Source organism: Rhizophagus irregularis, chromosome 6 (assembly GCF_026210795.1).
Source record: "Rhizophagus irregularis chromosome 6, complete sequence".
In the NCBI taxonomy this organism is placed as follows: domain Eukaryota; kingdom Fungi; phylum Glomeromycota; class Glomeromycetes; order Glomerales; family Glomeraceae; genus Rhizophagus; species Rhizophagus irregularis.
Genome location: NC_089434.1, coordinates 3,382,631 through 3,398,011, shown reverse-complemented (window position 1 = coordinate 3,398,011; position 15,381 = coordinate 3,382,631). Strand labels below are relative to the sequence as shown.

At 27.0% G+C, this 15,381-nt stretch overlaps 3 protein-coding genes across 3 annotated transcripts; 1 reads left to right on the top strand and 2 right to left on the bottom strand.

The window, feature by feature from the left end:
- Positions 1 to 2,531: 2,531 nt before the first annotated feature.
- Positions 2,532 to 2,756, bottom strand: OCT59_026496 (uncharacterized protein; the record flags this gene model as incomplete). The annotated part of the gene is made up of 1 exon (XM_066143199.1): positions 2,532 to 2,756. One exon carries the CDS (start codon positions 2,754 to 2,756, stop codon positions 2,532 to 2,534), a length of 225 nt encoding a protein of 74 aa, XP_065992739.1.
- A 7,132-nt stretch (positions 2,757 to 9,888) lies between these two features.
- Positions 9,889 to 10,421, bottom strand: OCT59_026495 (uncharacterized protein; the record flags this gene model as incomplete). The annotated part of the gene is made up of 4 exons (XM_025324248.2): positions 9,889 to 9,977; positions 10,047 to 10,074; positions 10,135 to 10,151; positions 10,220 to 10,421. The coding sequence occupies 4 exons, from the start codon at positions 10,419 to 10,421 to the stop codon at positions 9,889 to 9,891; spliced, it is 336 nt and encodes a 111-aa protein (XP_025187291.2).
- A 3,804-nt stretch (positions 10,422 to 14,225) lies between these two features.
- OCT59_026494 (uncharacterized protein) lies at positions 14,226 to 14,465 on the top strand (the record flags this gene model as incomplete). The annotated part of the gene is made up of 1 exon (XM_066143198.1): positions 14,226 to 14,465. One exon carries the CDS (start codon positions 14,226 to 14,228, stop codon positions 14,463 to 14,465), a length of 240 nt encoding a protein of 79 aa, XP_065992738.1.
- Between the last annotated feature and the right edge of the window lie 916 nt (positions 14,466 to 15,381).

The following is a 15,381-nucleotide window of genomic DNA, read 5'->3' as shown; positions in this document are numbered from 1 at the left end:
TCGTATAATAATGAATTTGCTAAAATATTATCCATTAGCTTATAGAAAAATCACAAATTATGGGACTGGAAGGTTTGGGGATAAAAAAAGTCACATATATTTATTAATCCAATTCCTCTGTCATTTCGTTATCACATGATTTATCAAGTACCGAAAACTCCAAAGCGAACGCATTTGTTTAATCGAAAAAAAGAAAAAAAAACAAGAAACCGACGTAATATCACTTATGAAAGCGCCACAAAAAAGTTCACCGGAAATCATGTCAATGTCACGACAAACCTTTTTTTGCAATTTGCAGAAATTGAAATATATATATATATATATTGAAATCACCTATTATTTAGATTTTGATCTCGGAATTCGGGCTGAAAAATATTACAGCTGTTTTCATAAGACCTAGGACAAAATAAATTTTTGAACCCGACTGCCGACCCGCCGATCCGGTTCAGTTTTACAAATCAAACTATCAAATCTGGATCACGTGCCCAGCTAAAAATACCGGATCGGCGGGTCGGCGGTCGGGTTCAAAAATTTCAGGTCTTATGAAAACAGCTGTAATTCATGATCCCGTGAGTAAAATTTATATATGATTTTTATATCGATCGCGATTTTTATTACGTGAACTCATTTAACACTTAAACATATTTTAGTAACATAATATTTATCCAAAAGTTTCAAATATTTTATTTCTTAAAATAATTTTTCACATAAATTTTACTTTTATTTGATGCCACGTCAGATTGCAAGATCCTTTGCAGTTGACTCATGGATCATGATTCATGAATTAATTTTTTTTTTTTATTTAATTATATTTAATTGTTTAATTAAATTTATCTATTCTTAAATAAAAGAGAAAAATAATAAATAGACATTAAGATAATAATAGCGTCAAATATAGAAAGTAACAAGTTTCATTTATCAAGGCTAATATCCAAAGAATTAACTCCAAATCAGTTTTTTCAAGCTTATCCCGAATGTAATGCTGCTGGTGCTACTGGTATAGAATAAACGTACTTACAGTATACTTGCCGCCCATATAAATGGGATTGGGAGAATCCATATCCCATCCCACCCGTATCCCATTTATCCTATCCCATTTGTCGTAATCCCCATTCCAATCCCATATCCCATATCCCATATCCCATATCTCATATCTCATATCTCATATCCCATATCCCATATCTCATATCTCATATCTCATGTCCCATATCCCATATCCCATATCTCATATCCCATATCTCATATCCCATATCTCATATCTCATATCTCATATCCCACATCCCACATCCCATCCCAATGATCCCATGTCCATTTATCCAATCCCATTTGTCATAATCCCATTATCCCATCCCATATCCCACAAATTTTTCACACGAATCACGTGATATGACATAAAATTCCTAAAAAGGAAAATTTTCTTCCCACAAAAATTAGGTTCACACGTATTCCAAAAAAAGGAATTTTATACGCCGATCACATAATTCCGGCCAGAATTACGTATTACAGTGGTTTAAGTTCCTTATCCTACATACTCCTAATTATTTCGCAGCAAATATTCAGATTTTATAAAATAGTTTATAAAATAGTAAGCTGTGTAAATTATCAATGTCATAGTATGGTCTATTAGAATATCTAAAACTTCATCCAGTGATTATTGAAATCGATTAAAGCTATTTTTTGAAGACGATATACGAATAAAATGTACTGCGGTTAACTAAACTTGTCAAGAGATAAGATCATTAATTTGAACAATTTTATTATAAAATATTATTTAATTATTTCGGGATAATGAATTTCGAGAATATTAAAATTTTGGTTTTAGAATTTTTTGGGCGTATAAATTTTTACTATTAAAATAAATTTTTCAAAATTTTTCAAAGTTATCATCATTTACATATAGGAAATAATAAATAAAACTTATAATTTCGTTTATATTGAAAAGTTTCAGGATAAATAGTCAATAATATAGAATAGTTTAATTATATAAACCTCCAAAATGGTATGAATTTATATTATCAAAATATATTAGTAATATTCAAATCAATTGATAATTTAAAAAGGTTATGGTACATTTCACCGAAGCCCATTTCGCCGAAGCCATTTCGCCGAAGGGATGTTTCGCCAAAAGTGTATTTTATCGAATCCATTTCATCGAATCGTCCATTTCGCCGAAAATGGTAGCGATTACAGGTAACATTTTTATAAAATATTCATCGCGCAATGAAAATAAAAAATTAAATTATTTTTTTTCAGGATATTATCACTTCAGCATTCAAGTAACTAATATTAATTGTTAAGCAATAAATAAATAACTTTATTTTCCTGAAAACATTTATTCACGAAAAAGTAAGTAAAGTATTATAAACAACGAGGTAAATTTAATAAAAATCAGCTGATTCAAAATTTATCTAGAAAAGATAACTTTATGTATTTAATATAAAAACAATAAAATAACCAAAATGGAATAAATAATTTTTCGATGAAATGCCCATTCGATAATTATCAATGACGTTTTGTTTTTAAAATTAATATTAATATATTTCTATTTTCTGGATATGTCCATAAGTTTCATCTTCAAGTCCACATAATGGATATTTCCATTCTTCATATAACGATAAAAGCAATATTTTCATTTGCTCAAAATTAGATAATTCTTCTAGTAAGAATTTTAATTTCAACGGTTTCTTTTTTGAACTTTCGAATGTTGTACTTAAATTATCAATGTCTCCGTTTAAGATATTGAACGTACTGTACATCTCCAATGAATTTCCTTTATACGATATTTGCCATTACGATTTAAATTTAAAAAATTTTTCTAACCCTTTAATTTGACTGACCTCTGTTAAAAAACTTTCTTGATTTTTTTTCGATGATATTATTCCATCGTGAAATTAAATTTATTGAATTGAAATTTGTAAACTTTAAATGATAAAAATAAATCGAATAACGTGTGTCTTTACATAATTGATCAACTAAATTTATTGTTACAGCTGATTTCCTAATATATGGGACACCTAGTCACATTCGGTAAAATTCAGAATAAGGTAAAAACTATATGGTTAGTTCGGAGCAGTGATGTAGTTTTTATCCTGAGTTATACCGAGTTTCTCTTGAAATGGAGTAAAAATGATGGTGTCTCGTATATTATGAATCAGCGGACTTTGGTCGGATGACCCGATTTCGGATGATCGGATCACACCTCTATCTTACAGCTGATTTCATAATGTACGGGACACTCAACAAATTTTAAAGAACTCGGAAATATCCGGTAAAGCTTGACATGTAATAAATATTATACGCTAATTTTGGAGTACTATTCCGAGAATGGTGGTGCTTTACCGAGTTCTTAAAAATTTGCTAAGTGTCCCAACCTTTTTGAAATCACATTAATTTAAAAAACCGACGAGGTAAAATTTTCATGTTTTGTTCATTTAATGAATTATAAAAATTAATTAAATTTAGCGAATCTGTAAAATTATTCCATTTTAAAAGTAAATTGTTATTTGTCGCTAGTGAATTATTTGTTAAATTTGGATTATTATCATGAAAACTAATATTAAAAAATAAAGTTTTGGCACAATCCTTAATATTATAAATATTTGCTTGAATAAAACTACCCAAATTATTATTATCTTTTCTAACACTTCCTCTTGCTATAATAAAAACACCATCTCTTTTATCCGCATTATACAAGATGTTTGATAATTATTATATTCAAACTTGTACATCGTAGAATATATAATCGATCTTTATTTGATAACGTTAAATCCACCAAATAATGAAAAAATTTATAATAATATTTTTTTCTTTTATTTTATATTTGTTAATAATAATAATATTCTCTTCGAGGCTACGAAATATTCCAATTAAAGTATTGTTTCTCGAAAAATCGTAACTTGCTTTATCGTAAAACCATCATTCGAAAAATTAATTGAAACAATTATAATTATAAAAATTTTTTCAAAAGTTCAAACTAGATAATTCTTCCTTGCAAATATTTTATTCGATTGTTAAAAATATATTAAAGTAAAAACCAATTCCAGAAATTACCAGAATTTGCCGATCCCATAATTTAGAATTTGCAGAATCCAATATAAATATAGGAGGAAGATTAACATTTAGTCCTCGTCTTCCATGTTTCAGCTGCAGCTGATGATTACCATTGCAATCACGTATGGTTGGTTTTGGCCTTCGTGTTACGTACCTTCGGATCTTTGTAATGGAATTTATGAAAGACCCATTTACTAGCGGGTTGGGGAGTATAGTGAAATACGAGGAAAAAGTCTTATATATCTACATGTGCACGCGATATTTTAGTGAAAAGTTTCAGGATAAATAACTAACTAGGGAACAACGTGACATTTTTTACCACGTCATCTAAAACATACAGTGCTCGGAAAAATGTCAAGGGCCAAATTACGATAATCGTTATGAAAATATCCTTCTATATAAAGTTTTTTTTTTATGTAATAAGCATCGAATTGAATTGCATCTACCCTAAAAATTTTTAAACAAATTGATTGTTATATTTTATGGGTTATTAAATAAATCAAATTTTAACGAAAATTATTTAGGTATAATAATATAACATTAAAAAATTTTGTTCTACCATGCTTCATTTTTTAAATAAAATTATTTATCGAAACTTTTGGCATATTTACGAAGTATCATCAAGTTATATTCATTTTACTGTAATTTGCCGATCATTTGTCAGCAAAAAATTGATGCGTTAATATAAATTCGGCCCAATTTTTTGGGGGGATTTTGATTATTTCTAGCTTTTTTTTTTATTATAATGAGAATTCAAAGATCAATAATTTGTTCTTTGATTAATATTTTGAACAAAATTTTTTAATGTTATATATTATACCTAAATACTTTTCATTAAAAATCCGATTTATTTAATAACCCATAAAATATAACAATAAATTTTTTTCAGTTGTTCATAAAAATTTTTAGAATAGATGCGGATTTATGAAATACCTCAAAATTTGTCCGTCATGTCAAATTAAATAAATATTTGACAGTCTTTTAGTCACCAAATTTCTATTTAAGTCCCAAATTTATTAGTGAACAGGCAAAAATGAGCTCTAAAAAATTTTTTTGTACCCCAAATCTTGCATCTAACCAATTTTTCCAGTATAAGGTGCGTCATTATTTGACATTTTTTAGGAAAAAGCTTAATGTTTCTGTAAGTCAATTTTAATTCCCGAGGGCGCAGCAGGGTTTTTGCCAAATTTCATAAATCCGCCGCAATGACTTATTACATGAAAGACATATTAATTATTAAAAAAAAAAACTTTATATAGAAGGATATTTTCATAATGATTATCGTAATTTACTACTGGTTCTTGACTTTTTTCCAGGCTACCAAGTTTCTTTTTATAATTGTCTTGATTATTATGATCGCCCTGTAAAAAAAGTTCGATCCGTTTTTATATTCCATCTTTTTTCCGTAAAAGGCTCATATTTCCGGAATTAATAACCTTATATCCCGGAATTTATCGAATTATTTACATTTTCCGTGAATGGTTCCGTAAAAGGCTCATTTTTACGGAGTTTTTACAGAAATAACGGATAAAATTTTTTATAGGGTCGGGATCTTCCTTATCCCATAATTTACAGTTTCAATTTGTTTGATCACTATCACTTTGGTCTATGGTAATAGGGGTGATTGTTTATTCAAGCGGGTTTCTATAATATTATTGCAACAACTGCAGAAATTTAAAGAAAACTATTTATTGATACTATAACGAAAGTAACTTTCATTATAGCAATTCAATGTAATGAGAATTCAAAGATCAACAATTTGTTCTTTAATTAATATTTTGTAAATAACTAATGGATACCGATCATCTTTGTTAAAATGTGTAACTTACGGCAGACTTGTTTTGTTTATTTTGATGATACTTTGTAGTAATATGTTATAAACTTTGAATAAATAATTTTATTTAAAAAATGAAACAATAATAAAACAAAATTTTTTAATGTTATATTATACCTAAATACTTTTTATTAAAATCCGATTTATTTAATAACCCATAAAATATAACAATCAATTTTAGAAATTCATAAAAATTTTTAGAGTAGATGCAATTCAATTCGATGGTCAACTTTACTTATTACACAAAAGACATATTAATTACTAAAAAAAAAAACTTTATATAGATGAATATTTTCATAACGATTATCGTTTTTTCCGGGTAGTAGTATATAGTCCTTCACTACCAAATTTCTTAGTTTCTTTTTATAATTGTCTTTATTATTATGATCGGGATTTTCCTCATCCCATAATTTATCATTTTCTATAAATTAGATGACATTTTCATTTGTTGATCACTATCACTTGGGGGTGATGGTTTATTTAAGCGGGTTTCTATAGTATTATTGCAACAACTGCAGAAATTTAAAGAAGAAAACTATTTATTGATACTATAACGAAAGTAACTTTCATTATAGCAATTCAATGTAATGAGAATTCAAAGATCAATAATTTGTTCTTTAATTAATATTTTGTAAATAACTAATGGATACCGATCATCTTTGTTAAAATGTGTAACTTACGGCAGACTTTTGTTTATTTTGATGATACTTTGTAGTAATTTATAAAATCTTTACTATCGTAGAATATTTTATATTATCTGTAGGAATTTGCATAATTTTTGAATATTTGCGACAGTTTATAAATGGCGTTACCGACTAATTTTTCTTATTTTTTTTTTAAAAAAAAATTAAATATAACAATCAATTTTTTTCAGTTCATAAAAATTTTTAGAGTAGATGCAATTCAATTCGATGATCAATGATCAACTTTACTTATTACATATGACATATTAATTATTAAAAAAAAAATTTATATAGAAGGATATTTTCATAACGATTATCGTAATTTACTGCTGGTCCTTGACTTTTTTCCGGGTACTGTATATACACTCCCGCGCAAAAAGTTTAGGACCACTCTATTTTTGATTATATTAAATAAAATTTTATTCTTATTTATATGAGTTTTTTTTTTAAAAAAAATTTTTTTATTGCAATTTCTTGAATAAATTTAAAAAATTCATATTGACATTTATAAATCACATAATACAAGGTTTTTTTCTCAATGGTGAATTTGTAACTTTTCAACTAGAGTGATTACAACAAAAATAAATATAAAATTTAAATAGTTAGCTTTAAATAAAATTATATTTCAAATTTCGTAAAAATTGAATCAGTAGTTATTGAGAAATTAACTATCAAAGATTGACAATTTATATGTGAGACCTAACAAAGTAATGATTTCCATATATAATTGTCAATATTTTAATAGTTGATTTCTCGATAACTACTGACTCGATTTTCATGAAATTTGGAATATAACTTTATCATTAACTAAACTATTAAAATTTTGTATTCATTTCACTGTAACTGCTTTAGTTAAAAAGTTAAAAATTCATTATTAAAAAAAAAAACCTTATATTATATGATTTATAAATGCAAATATGATAGTTTTTTATGTTTATTTAAAAATTATAATATAAATAATTTTTTTAAAAAAAATTTATATAAATAAGAACAAACCTTTATTTAATGTAATCAAAAATAGGGTGGTCCTAAACTTTTTGCGCGGGAGTGTAGTCCTTCGCTACCTAAGTTTCTTTTTATAAATTGTTCCGTGAAAGGCTCATTTTTACGGAGTTTTTACAGAAATAACGGATAAAATTTTTTATAAGGTCGGGATCTTCCTTATCCCATAATTTATCATTTTTCTATAAATTATATGCCAGTTTCAATTTGTTTGATTACTGTCACTTGATGTCTATTAGGTAATAGGGGTGATTGTTTATTTAAGCGGGTTTCTATAGTATTATTGCAACAACTGCAGAAATTTAAGAAATTTAAAGAAAACTATTTATTGATACTATAACGAAGGTAACTTTCATTATAGTAATTCAATGGTATTGTTCTCATTGTTCTCTCTTTAAAAATTTCTTCGTTCAATTCAGAAATTCTTAAATAATATTTTCGTATTCATTTCGTTTATTAATTATCCCATAGTCAACTAAAGTACAAGCGTGATTAAGCGAAGATGTTCATGATAAACAGTTAATTCATCATTCTACTGGAGAACGATTTTCCTAACCTAAAATTTATTTGAGTTTCCATGCTATACTTGGTTCGACATAACATGATCCGCATATATAACATCTACAGAGATTAGAGGCGTCTGTGTTATCTGATTTTCGTGTTGAGGTCATATTTACTAAATATTGATTCTAGATCATTTAATAATCTCTTTATGTCTTGTGAAACTAATCAAGTTTACATCGTCAATATCATTTATCAAACGACATTTAATAAGGTATCTTGTTTTTATTGCTCGAATAGTTCTAAAAGAACATCAATACGATGCTAATCATTTTTTTCCGATTTTTATAGGTGTACAAAGTCAAAACGGATATATTGTCACCAACACGTGTATAATCACATGCCACAAAATAATTTCTCGAATATGATATATGGGTTGGATCGATTATTTCGGAAATTATATGTTTAGAGATAAAGTGTAGTAAGAATCTTGTAATTAACAATATTAGCGAAAATATAAAAGAGCGAAGAAAAAATATGACGCAGGGACTCGCACTAAATAGCCTAGGTAGGATTCGCGTCCCTCTCCCTTAAAAACATGTCATTTATTTTATTTCGTTTATTTTGTCTATCTTCTCTTAATTTGTGCTTTAGTTTTTTATACATTGAAAAAATCAAACGTTTTATTTTGTATCACAAGAAAAAACAAATAATAAATTTATTCTTTAGCAACATATATATTATATTCCTCATTGCATAGTTTTCTTATTTTCGGGTGCTATATGTTGATCGATTCCAATTGTTTGATTACATTTCGCATCTTGATTTTCTATGATTTGGAGATTGACGCTTGATTAGAATTGAATTTATCAATATCATCAGTAGGAGCGAGATTTATTAAATCAACGAACATATTAGAGTTTTCACGAACAGAATATTCTATTGATCGCGATTGAAAACTCACTGTACTTCTTGATGAAACGAAAATACGTTAGCTCTTAAAATCTCTCTGTATTCCTCCTCATTATTCTACAAAGAATTTTATAAATACCGCGTCTTTGACTATCGTGATTAGTGTAATCCTTCGCCCTATCACGCTAAAGCTTTTTTTAGTATTGGATCAATATGTTATCCATGTATTCATCTTCGGCTAGATCTTTATTTTTTAAAGGATTATCTGGATGCATATATGAATCAAAACTAAAATAAAAAAGAAAGGTTAAAATTTGATTAGAACAAAGAATATCAATTGCAAATACCTACAAGATTGGAAGGATTTCAAACATAAATCTTTTTAAATTTTTTAAGGATGGATCAGGTCATATCCCGATCTGCTAGTTTATCACTATTGGCAATCATTTTCAATTCTAACTCTTTTGTTATTTTCATTTGTGTATGTTGTTGCTTATTCACGGTTTTGGGTTGATTTGTAGTTCTAATTGTTTGATTTTTGTTTTTATATTGTTGAAATTCTGATCCGAATCGAATGGTTTTCCTTAACTATTTTTTCTATTTTGGTTCCTAATTCCAATAATTGCTGTTAAATATTATTTCATTTCTTATATTTCTGTGATATCAAACTGATCATCATTCAAGTTTTGCTTGACAATATATAAATAATAATTTCTTTGGAACTTTTAATATCTATGAAAAAAAGAATTAAGTTATTATTCAAAGCAGAATTGTAAAAATTTGGTTGCAAGATAATAAACCTAATTTCTACCTTCAGTAGATAGTACCATCTGCAATAGCTTTCAATTCCAAAATGCAGTCCACCGATATAATACTTTAGTTTTTGCTTCATTGATCTTACGCTTCTCAATTAGATATTTCATTGATTCTTTCTTCTTCGCTAATGTTACCGATTTCCATTGGTGGATTTGTTCCTTGGGACCAGGAAGGACTTACTTAAATAAGAATCACGGTCGTAAGTAAGATATATATATTTCTCTCAAGACCAAAATTATCATACCTACAAATCAACTCCTTCGCTAGCAGCAAACACTATTATCTGCATTAAACTTGTTAAGATATCTTAAAAGCATTCAAGGCTCACTTCCATACAGGAATCATCAATTTACCTATCAAAAAAAAGAATTAGAGTCAAAAAATGATGAATTTTACAAAAGTGCAGTGATAATTAACTCACCATCAGTACCTCCGATCTTTCGTATCAGTTTTTTTTTAAGAGTTATATCCTCCTCAAATTCAAAATTGAATGCTTCTCCAAATGTTATCCCAAAATCTTCAACGTCATAAGGAACATTAACGTGAATTATGCCATGTCCAATTTTTTTTGATACCTTTTTGATTGATAAAGCTTTCTCGGTTCCAAATTCGGCACAAATCATATATAAAACGACCGATTTTTTGTGCGGTTGAAGAATTTTTTTGAGTTGATTTTCAATTATGGGTCGAGGATCATCTGGAATAAGTTGAGTGTCACCTTCTATGGTTTTTTAAAAGATGATTCTCGTTGTATTTGCTTCGACATCAAGATCTCCAGTACAAAAAAGTACTAATTAGCACCAAGAATGTAAACCCTAAAAATAGTGGAAAAATGTGATTAGAAATTCAATTGAGCAATAAATAAAAAACAACAAATATGGTCGTACTAATAATGTGTAAGGGAGAGGAGGTATAATTGGTATAATTTTCGAAAGAGACATGGAGGGAAGATAAAGAGATTGCAATTGGTAAATAAAGTTGTAACGTCATTATAAACCATGACATGAGTCGATGCATGTTTTCTTGATGAATTTTGAAATTAAGTTTTATTGTAATCGATTGATGGAACCAAAACCGTCCTTCGTATGTTTCTCATATAAAATATTCTTTCCACGCTGAGATTGATGATTATCCATTTCTTTTTTTTTAAAAAAAAAATAAATTTCATTTATATAAGGTTTCTTTTTTTTTCTATGTTCGGTTCCCTTTTTTCTTAAAAAAAAGTTAAACTTACCGCATTTTTGTTTTTATTGTTCCTTATAGGTCGGTCATTATGAATTAACAGCAGTAAAGTAAATAATTAATATTTTTTTTTAAAAAAAATTTTATTATTTTTTTTTGTTAATGTTAACGCCTATTCTTTAAAATGGAAAGGAAGGGTTATCTTAAGAAAATTACCGTATTGTTCATTTTAACTCGAAGTAACACACTAAGAAAAATGTTCTCGATGGAACGAACTTAAAGAATATTTACAGGAACAAAAAAGTAGGTTGAATTCTATTTTATAAAAGAAAAAAAGAAAAAAAAAAATTTCAAGGGTAACTCTAAATTTGGTAACCAATCACATTAATTTGGTTACTAAAAAATCTATTTTGGCGTTGCTGTACCATACGACGTCGAATGGCTGAATTCGATGTTAAATGAACTGATTTATATATTTTTTAAGTTTACTCAGGTAAATTTTCCCTTTTAAATACTAATTTGGATAATTCAAGGTTTTTTTTTTATATAAAATAAATTTCATCGGAGATTGTTCCGAATAAAAAAGATTTAGATGATTTTTCTTTACTCCGGCCTAACATGATAGCTTATCGTTGACCTTTTATAATAAATGTTACATTATACCGGACTTATTTAAACTTTTTCGGAATCGGATAATAGTTTTGTACTCTCTTCCTAAAACATGAAAATAATGAAATTGACATTATGGACTTTTTCGGTTTGACGTATAATGACGACATGGAAAGTGTAATCACGTAAGGATTAATGAAGTAGCACAATGATTAAACCATATTAAGAAGTAGAAAGTAATCTTTGATTGATTTACAATTTTGGATTAAATGGGAAAAAGTTTATTATTCAAACAACTAATAATAATGACAGATATGACAGCAATTAAAAATTCGTTTTTGTATAACAAAAAATTTCTTAATTAGAATTAACGTGGTCGTACAATATTTTTACAACCTTATGAAAAAAATTTTCTATATAGTCAAAAGTTTTTTCCGTCGCTAAATTGGTAATTAACAATTATACTGTATTATATAATCAGGATGAGCAGAATAATTGGGAATTGTCGGACATCTGGACACGACGTTATCAAATGTAAAAGTATATATATAATATTTATATAATATTTACAGTATGTTTTAGACGTTTTTACCGTTTTTTTTTTTTCAAAAAATGCATTACTCAGATCCAAATATTAATGATATCATTTCCCCATACTTTTTTTTTCATTAGATGATATAAAAGAAACGATAATCTATACATAAAAACAAACTAACCGGAAATCTTTAAATTTTATTCGGAACTTTAAATATTTCATAGTGTATTCTAAATTTGGTAATTCTCAGGTTTTACTTGGAAATTTTCGAAACCTTAATAATTGCTTCATTTATTATTTCTAAATTAAGCTATACCGAAATACTGTTAATAGTTATAAAAGTTAAATTACCTTCTGCTGTGATCCTTTTTCAAATATAATTTAAATAATAAATTTTTCATTATCTTTACGAAAAAAATAGTAAATCGGAATTTATATCCGATTAGTATTGGTGATTTGATATTACTAAATTTAGTATTCAAACGCCTTCAAACGCCTTATCAATTTTTTTTTAAAAAAAAATTTTAGGGGAAAAAAATGATAAGTCAAATAAATAAGAAGATTGGTTCTTTTTTTTCTAAAAATATATATATATATATACATATATAATCGGTTTATAAAAATAAATTTCAGGGATATTCTAAATTTGGTAATTTTCAAGAACAAATTATAATCATATTTTAATTTTAAAAAAAAATCGCTTTCGGATCTAATTCCGGAACGAATTTGATTGTTTGCCGTTGCTGCGTCCATAATATTTTTTTTTATCAAAAGCGGATGATTTTATACAATATATATATATATTTTTATATTTAAATAAAAAATTATTATAGGTTACGGTTAATTAACCAACAATCATTTCACAGACACAGATTACATAAAAAAAACTATTTACTTGTGTATTTATCAAATTATCGTTTGATTTGTTATACGATGATTGATTATTTGCATGAAAAAAAAAGGTGGGGAAAACATAACTCAGTTCTGACTCGGGAAAATTGTTGCATAATGGCTTAAATAATTTGATTAATGCTTCGGAACGTCGTTTAAATTTAAGATTGTATTATTTTGTATAATTCCGAGTAAAATTTAGATAATTAACAGGTTTAGAAATCGCGCTTATCTTGCATGTTTTAAAATAATATGATTGTAATTAGTAATTGAATTTTATAACTATTAAATAAAATCGATAACGGCTCAGAAATTTAATCATCATTCATATAAAAAGACTTTTTTTAAAAAAAGGAAATTATAACTATGTGAATTGGCAACAAGTTGATACTACTTGATTGGTGCTAAATGGTGTCACTAAGGTAATTCAAGGATGTTTTGACTCCTTTATTAAATTAAAAAAATTTTTTTTTTTTACGATTTTCATTAATAATATAGGAAATTATTTGTAAACATTATAAAATAAACTAAATTATGTTATCATATTAAAAAAAAAAGCCAAAATACATGAAAGTGAGATATAGTTTCACAATGCATAAAATGCATAACTGATAAACTGAATAAGGTAATATTAAAATTGGGGGAATTCTACCAATTGTAATTATTACGCCAATATCAATGTGCATAAATAACGTTTAACAAATAAACTTTTATAATAAATTTGTTCCCTTTGCTAATTCGATCTAGATATCTAAATTTTACTACGGAAAATAATGAAATTGATAAGTCAAAAATAAAATAAAATAAAATAAAAGATAAAAATAAAAATACAAATAAAAATAAAAATAGTTATCCGAGTTTATCCGAGTTGAAATTAATAGATTAGGAAATTAAATAATAAATAGTAAAAAAAAATTTATAAAAGTCGCTTTTAACGAATTTTTTTAAAAATACTCATTATTTTTTCAAATAATTTCCTTCAAATAATTTTCTTCTGTGATTTTCATTAGTTAATAATATACTTTTCCTTTATGAAGAAATTATTTTGAGGGAACAAAAAAAAAAAAAAGAGATACGTTTATTAAGACATGATATATACTTATTATAATTTTCTTTTTTAAAAAATAATAATTATAATAATTCACCTTTTTTTTAAAAGTTACCTATTATATTTTTAAATTTTATTTCATAAATTTTTTACGAAGCTCAAATGGATCATATTTCGTCAAATGTTTTAAACAATTCTCGGGATAATCAACCTGATACTTCAACTCGTTTATACTATCCTACTATCGTCTCATCAACTTATGTCGCTCGTATTATTCGGAGACGTCGATATCAACGACATTTTAGGTATAAAACACTTATACCAAATCGATTTATACGATTACCAACCCAAATTTCGAATGATCCATTCACAAATCAATTTTTTAATGGGTCTACCTTTTAAACCGTTATAAAATTTGCGATTTGAATGACGTCCACGTGAGAGACAGAGAAATTCACGTGATTGTTCATTGCTCATTGCAGAAACATATACATCCTTCGCATTTAAATTTAAATTGGCAACTTTCGATCAAAATTCTTCTAATATAAAAGAACGATTTATTTAATCGGCTTTATCGACTTTATTACTTTAGTGTTAAAATATTTAAGGTATATAATAGATATAATAAATTTAATAAAAAAAATTGGAATTGTGAAATTAATGGGTATCAACGTGCTATGTTTGTACACGGTAAGACGAATACCAGTGGTGTAGGGTCGACCACTTGTGTGGTGTATGGTGATATTTAGCAGTGTGTAACAGTGTGTAAAATAAGGGGTGTGAACCATACACAGGTGATTAATAGCATTTCGGCCCACTCAAAATCACGTGTTTGGCCCGTCGTGTTATTTATCACCTGTGTAAACTGTCACATAGGGACCATACACTACACATCTCCTTGGCCCTACACCACTCATCTCCGTAGCACTCGTTTGTACATCAATAGAATTGGTTATGTTTTATTATTTATTAAAATAGATAAGATCAAAATTGAGTTCTTTCCATTGGTGACATCATGTACCATCTAACAATATTCAAATCACGGGATACCGGATAAATCACTTATTCGGCACTTCGTGCCGAATAAAAAGTTTTAATTGATGGTAATAATACTAAAACTAATAGGGAATATGATGAATATTTTGGTTGAGATGACATGATTGAAAAAATGATGAAATGTTAGTAAAAAAAGTTTATCAGTATCACTACAAACCACCAAAAGAGTCTATGTCACGATAGTGTCACGATGTATTCAAAAAAGTATACATATATGACCATTTTTTTTTTTTTCAAGTGATCTTTACGTATATAATTACTC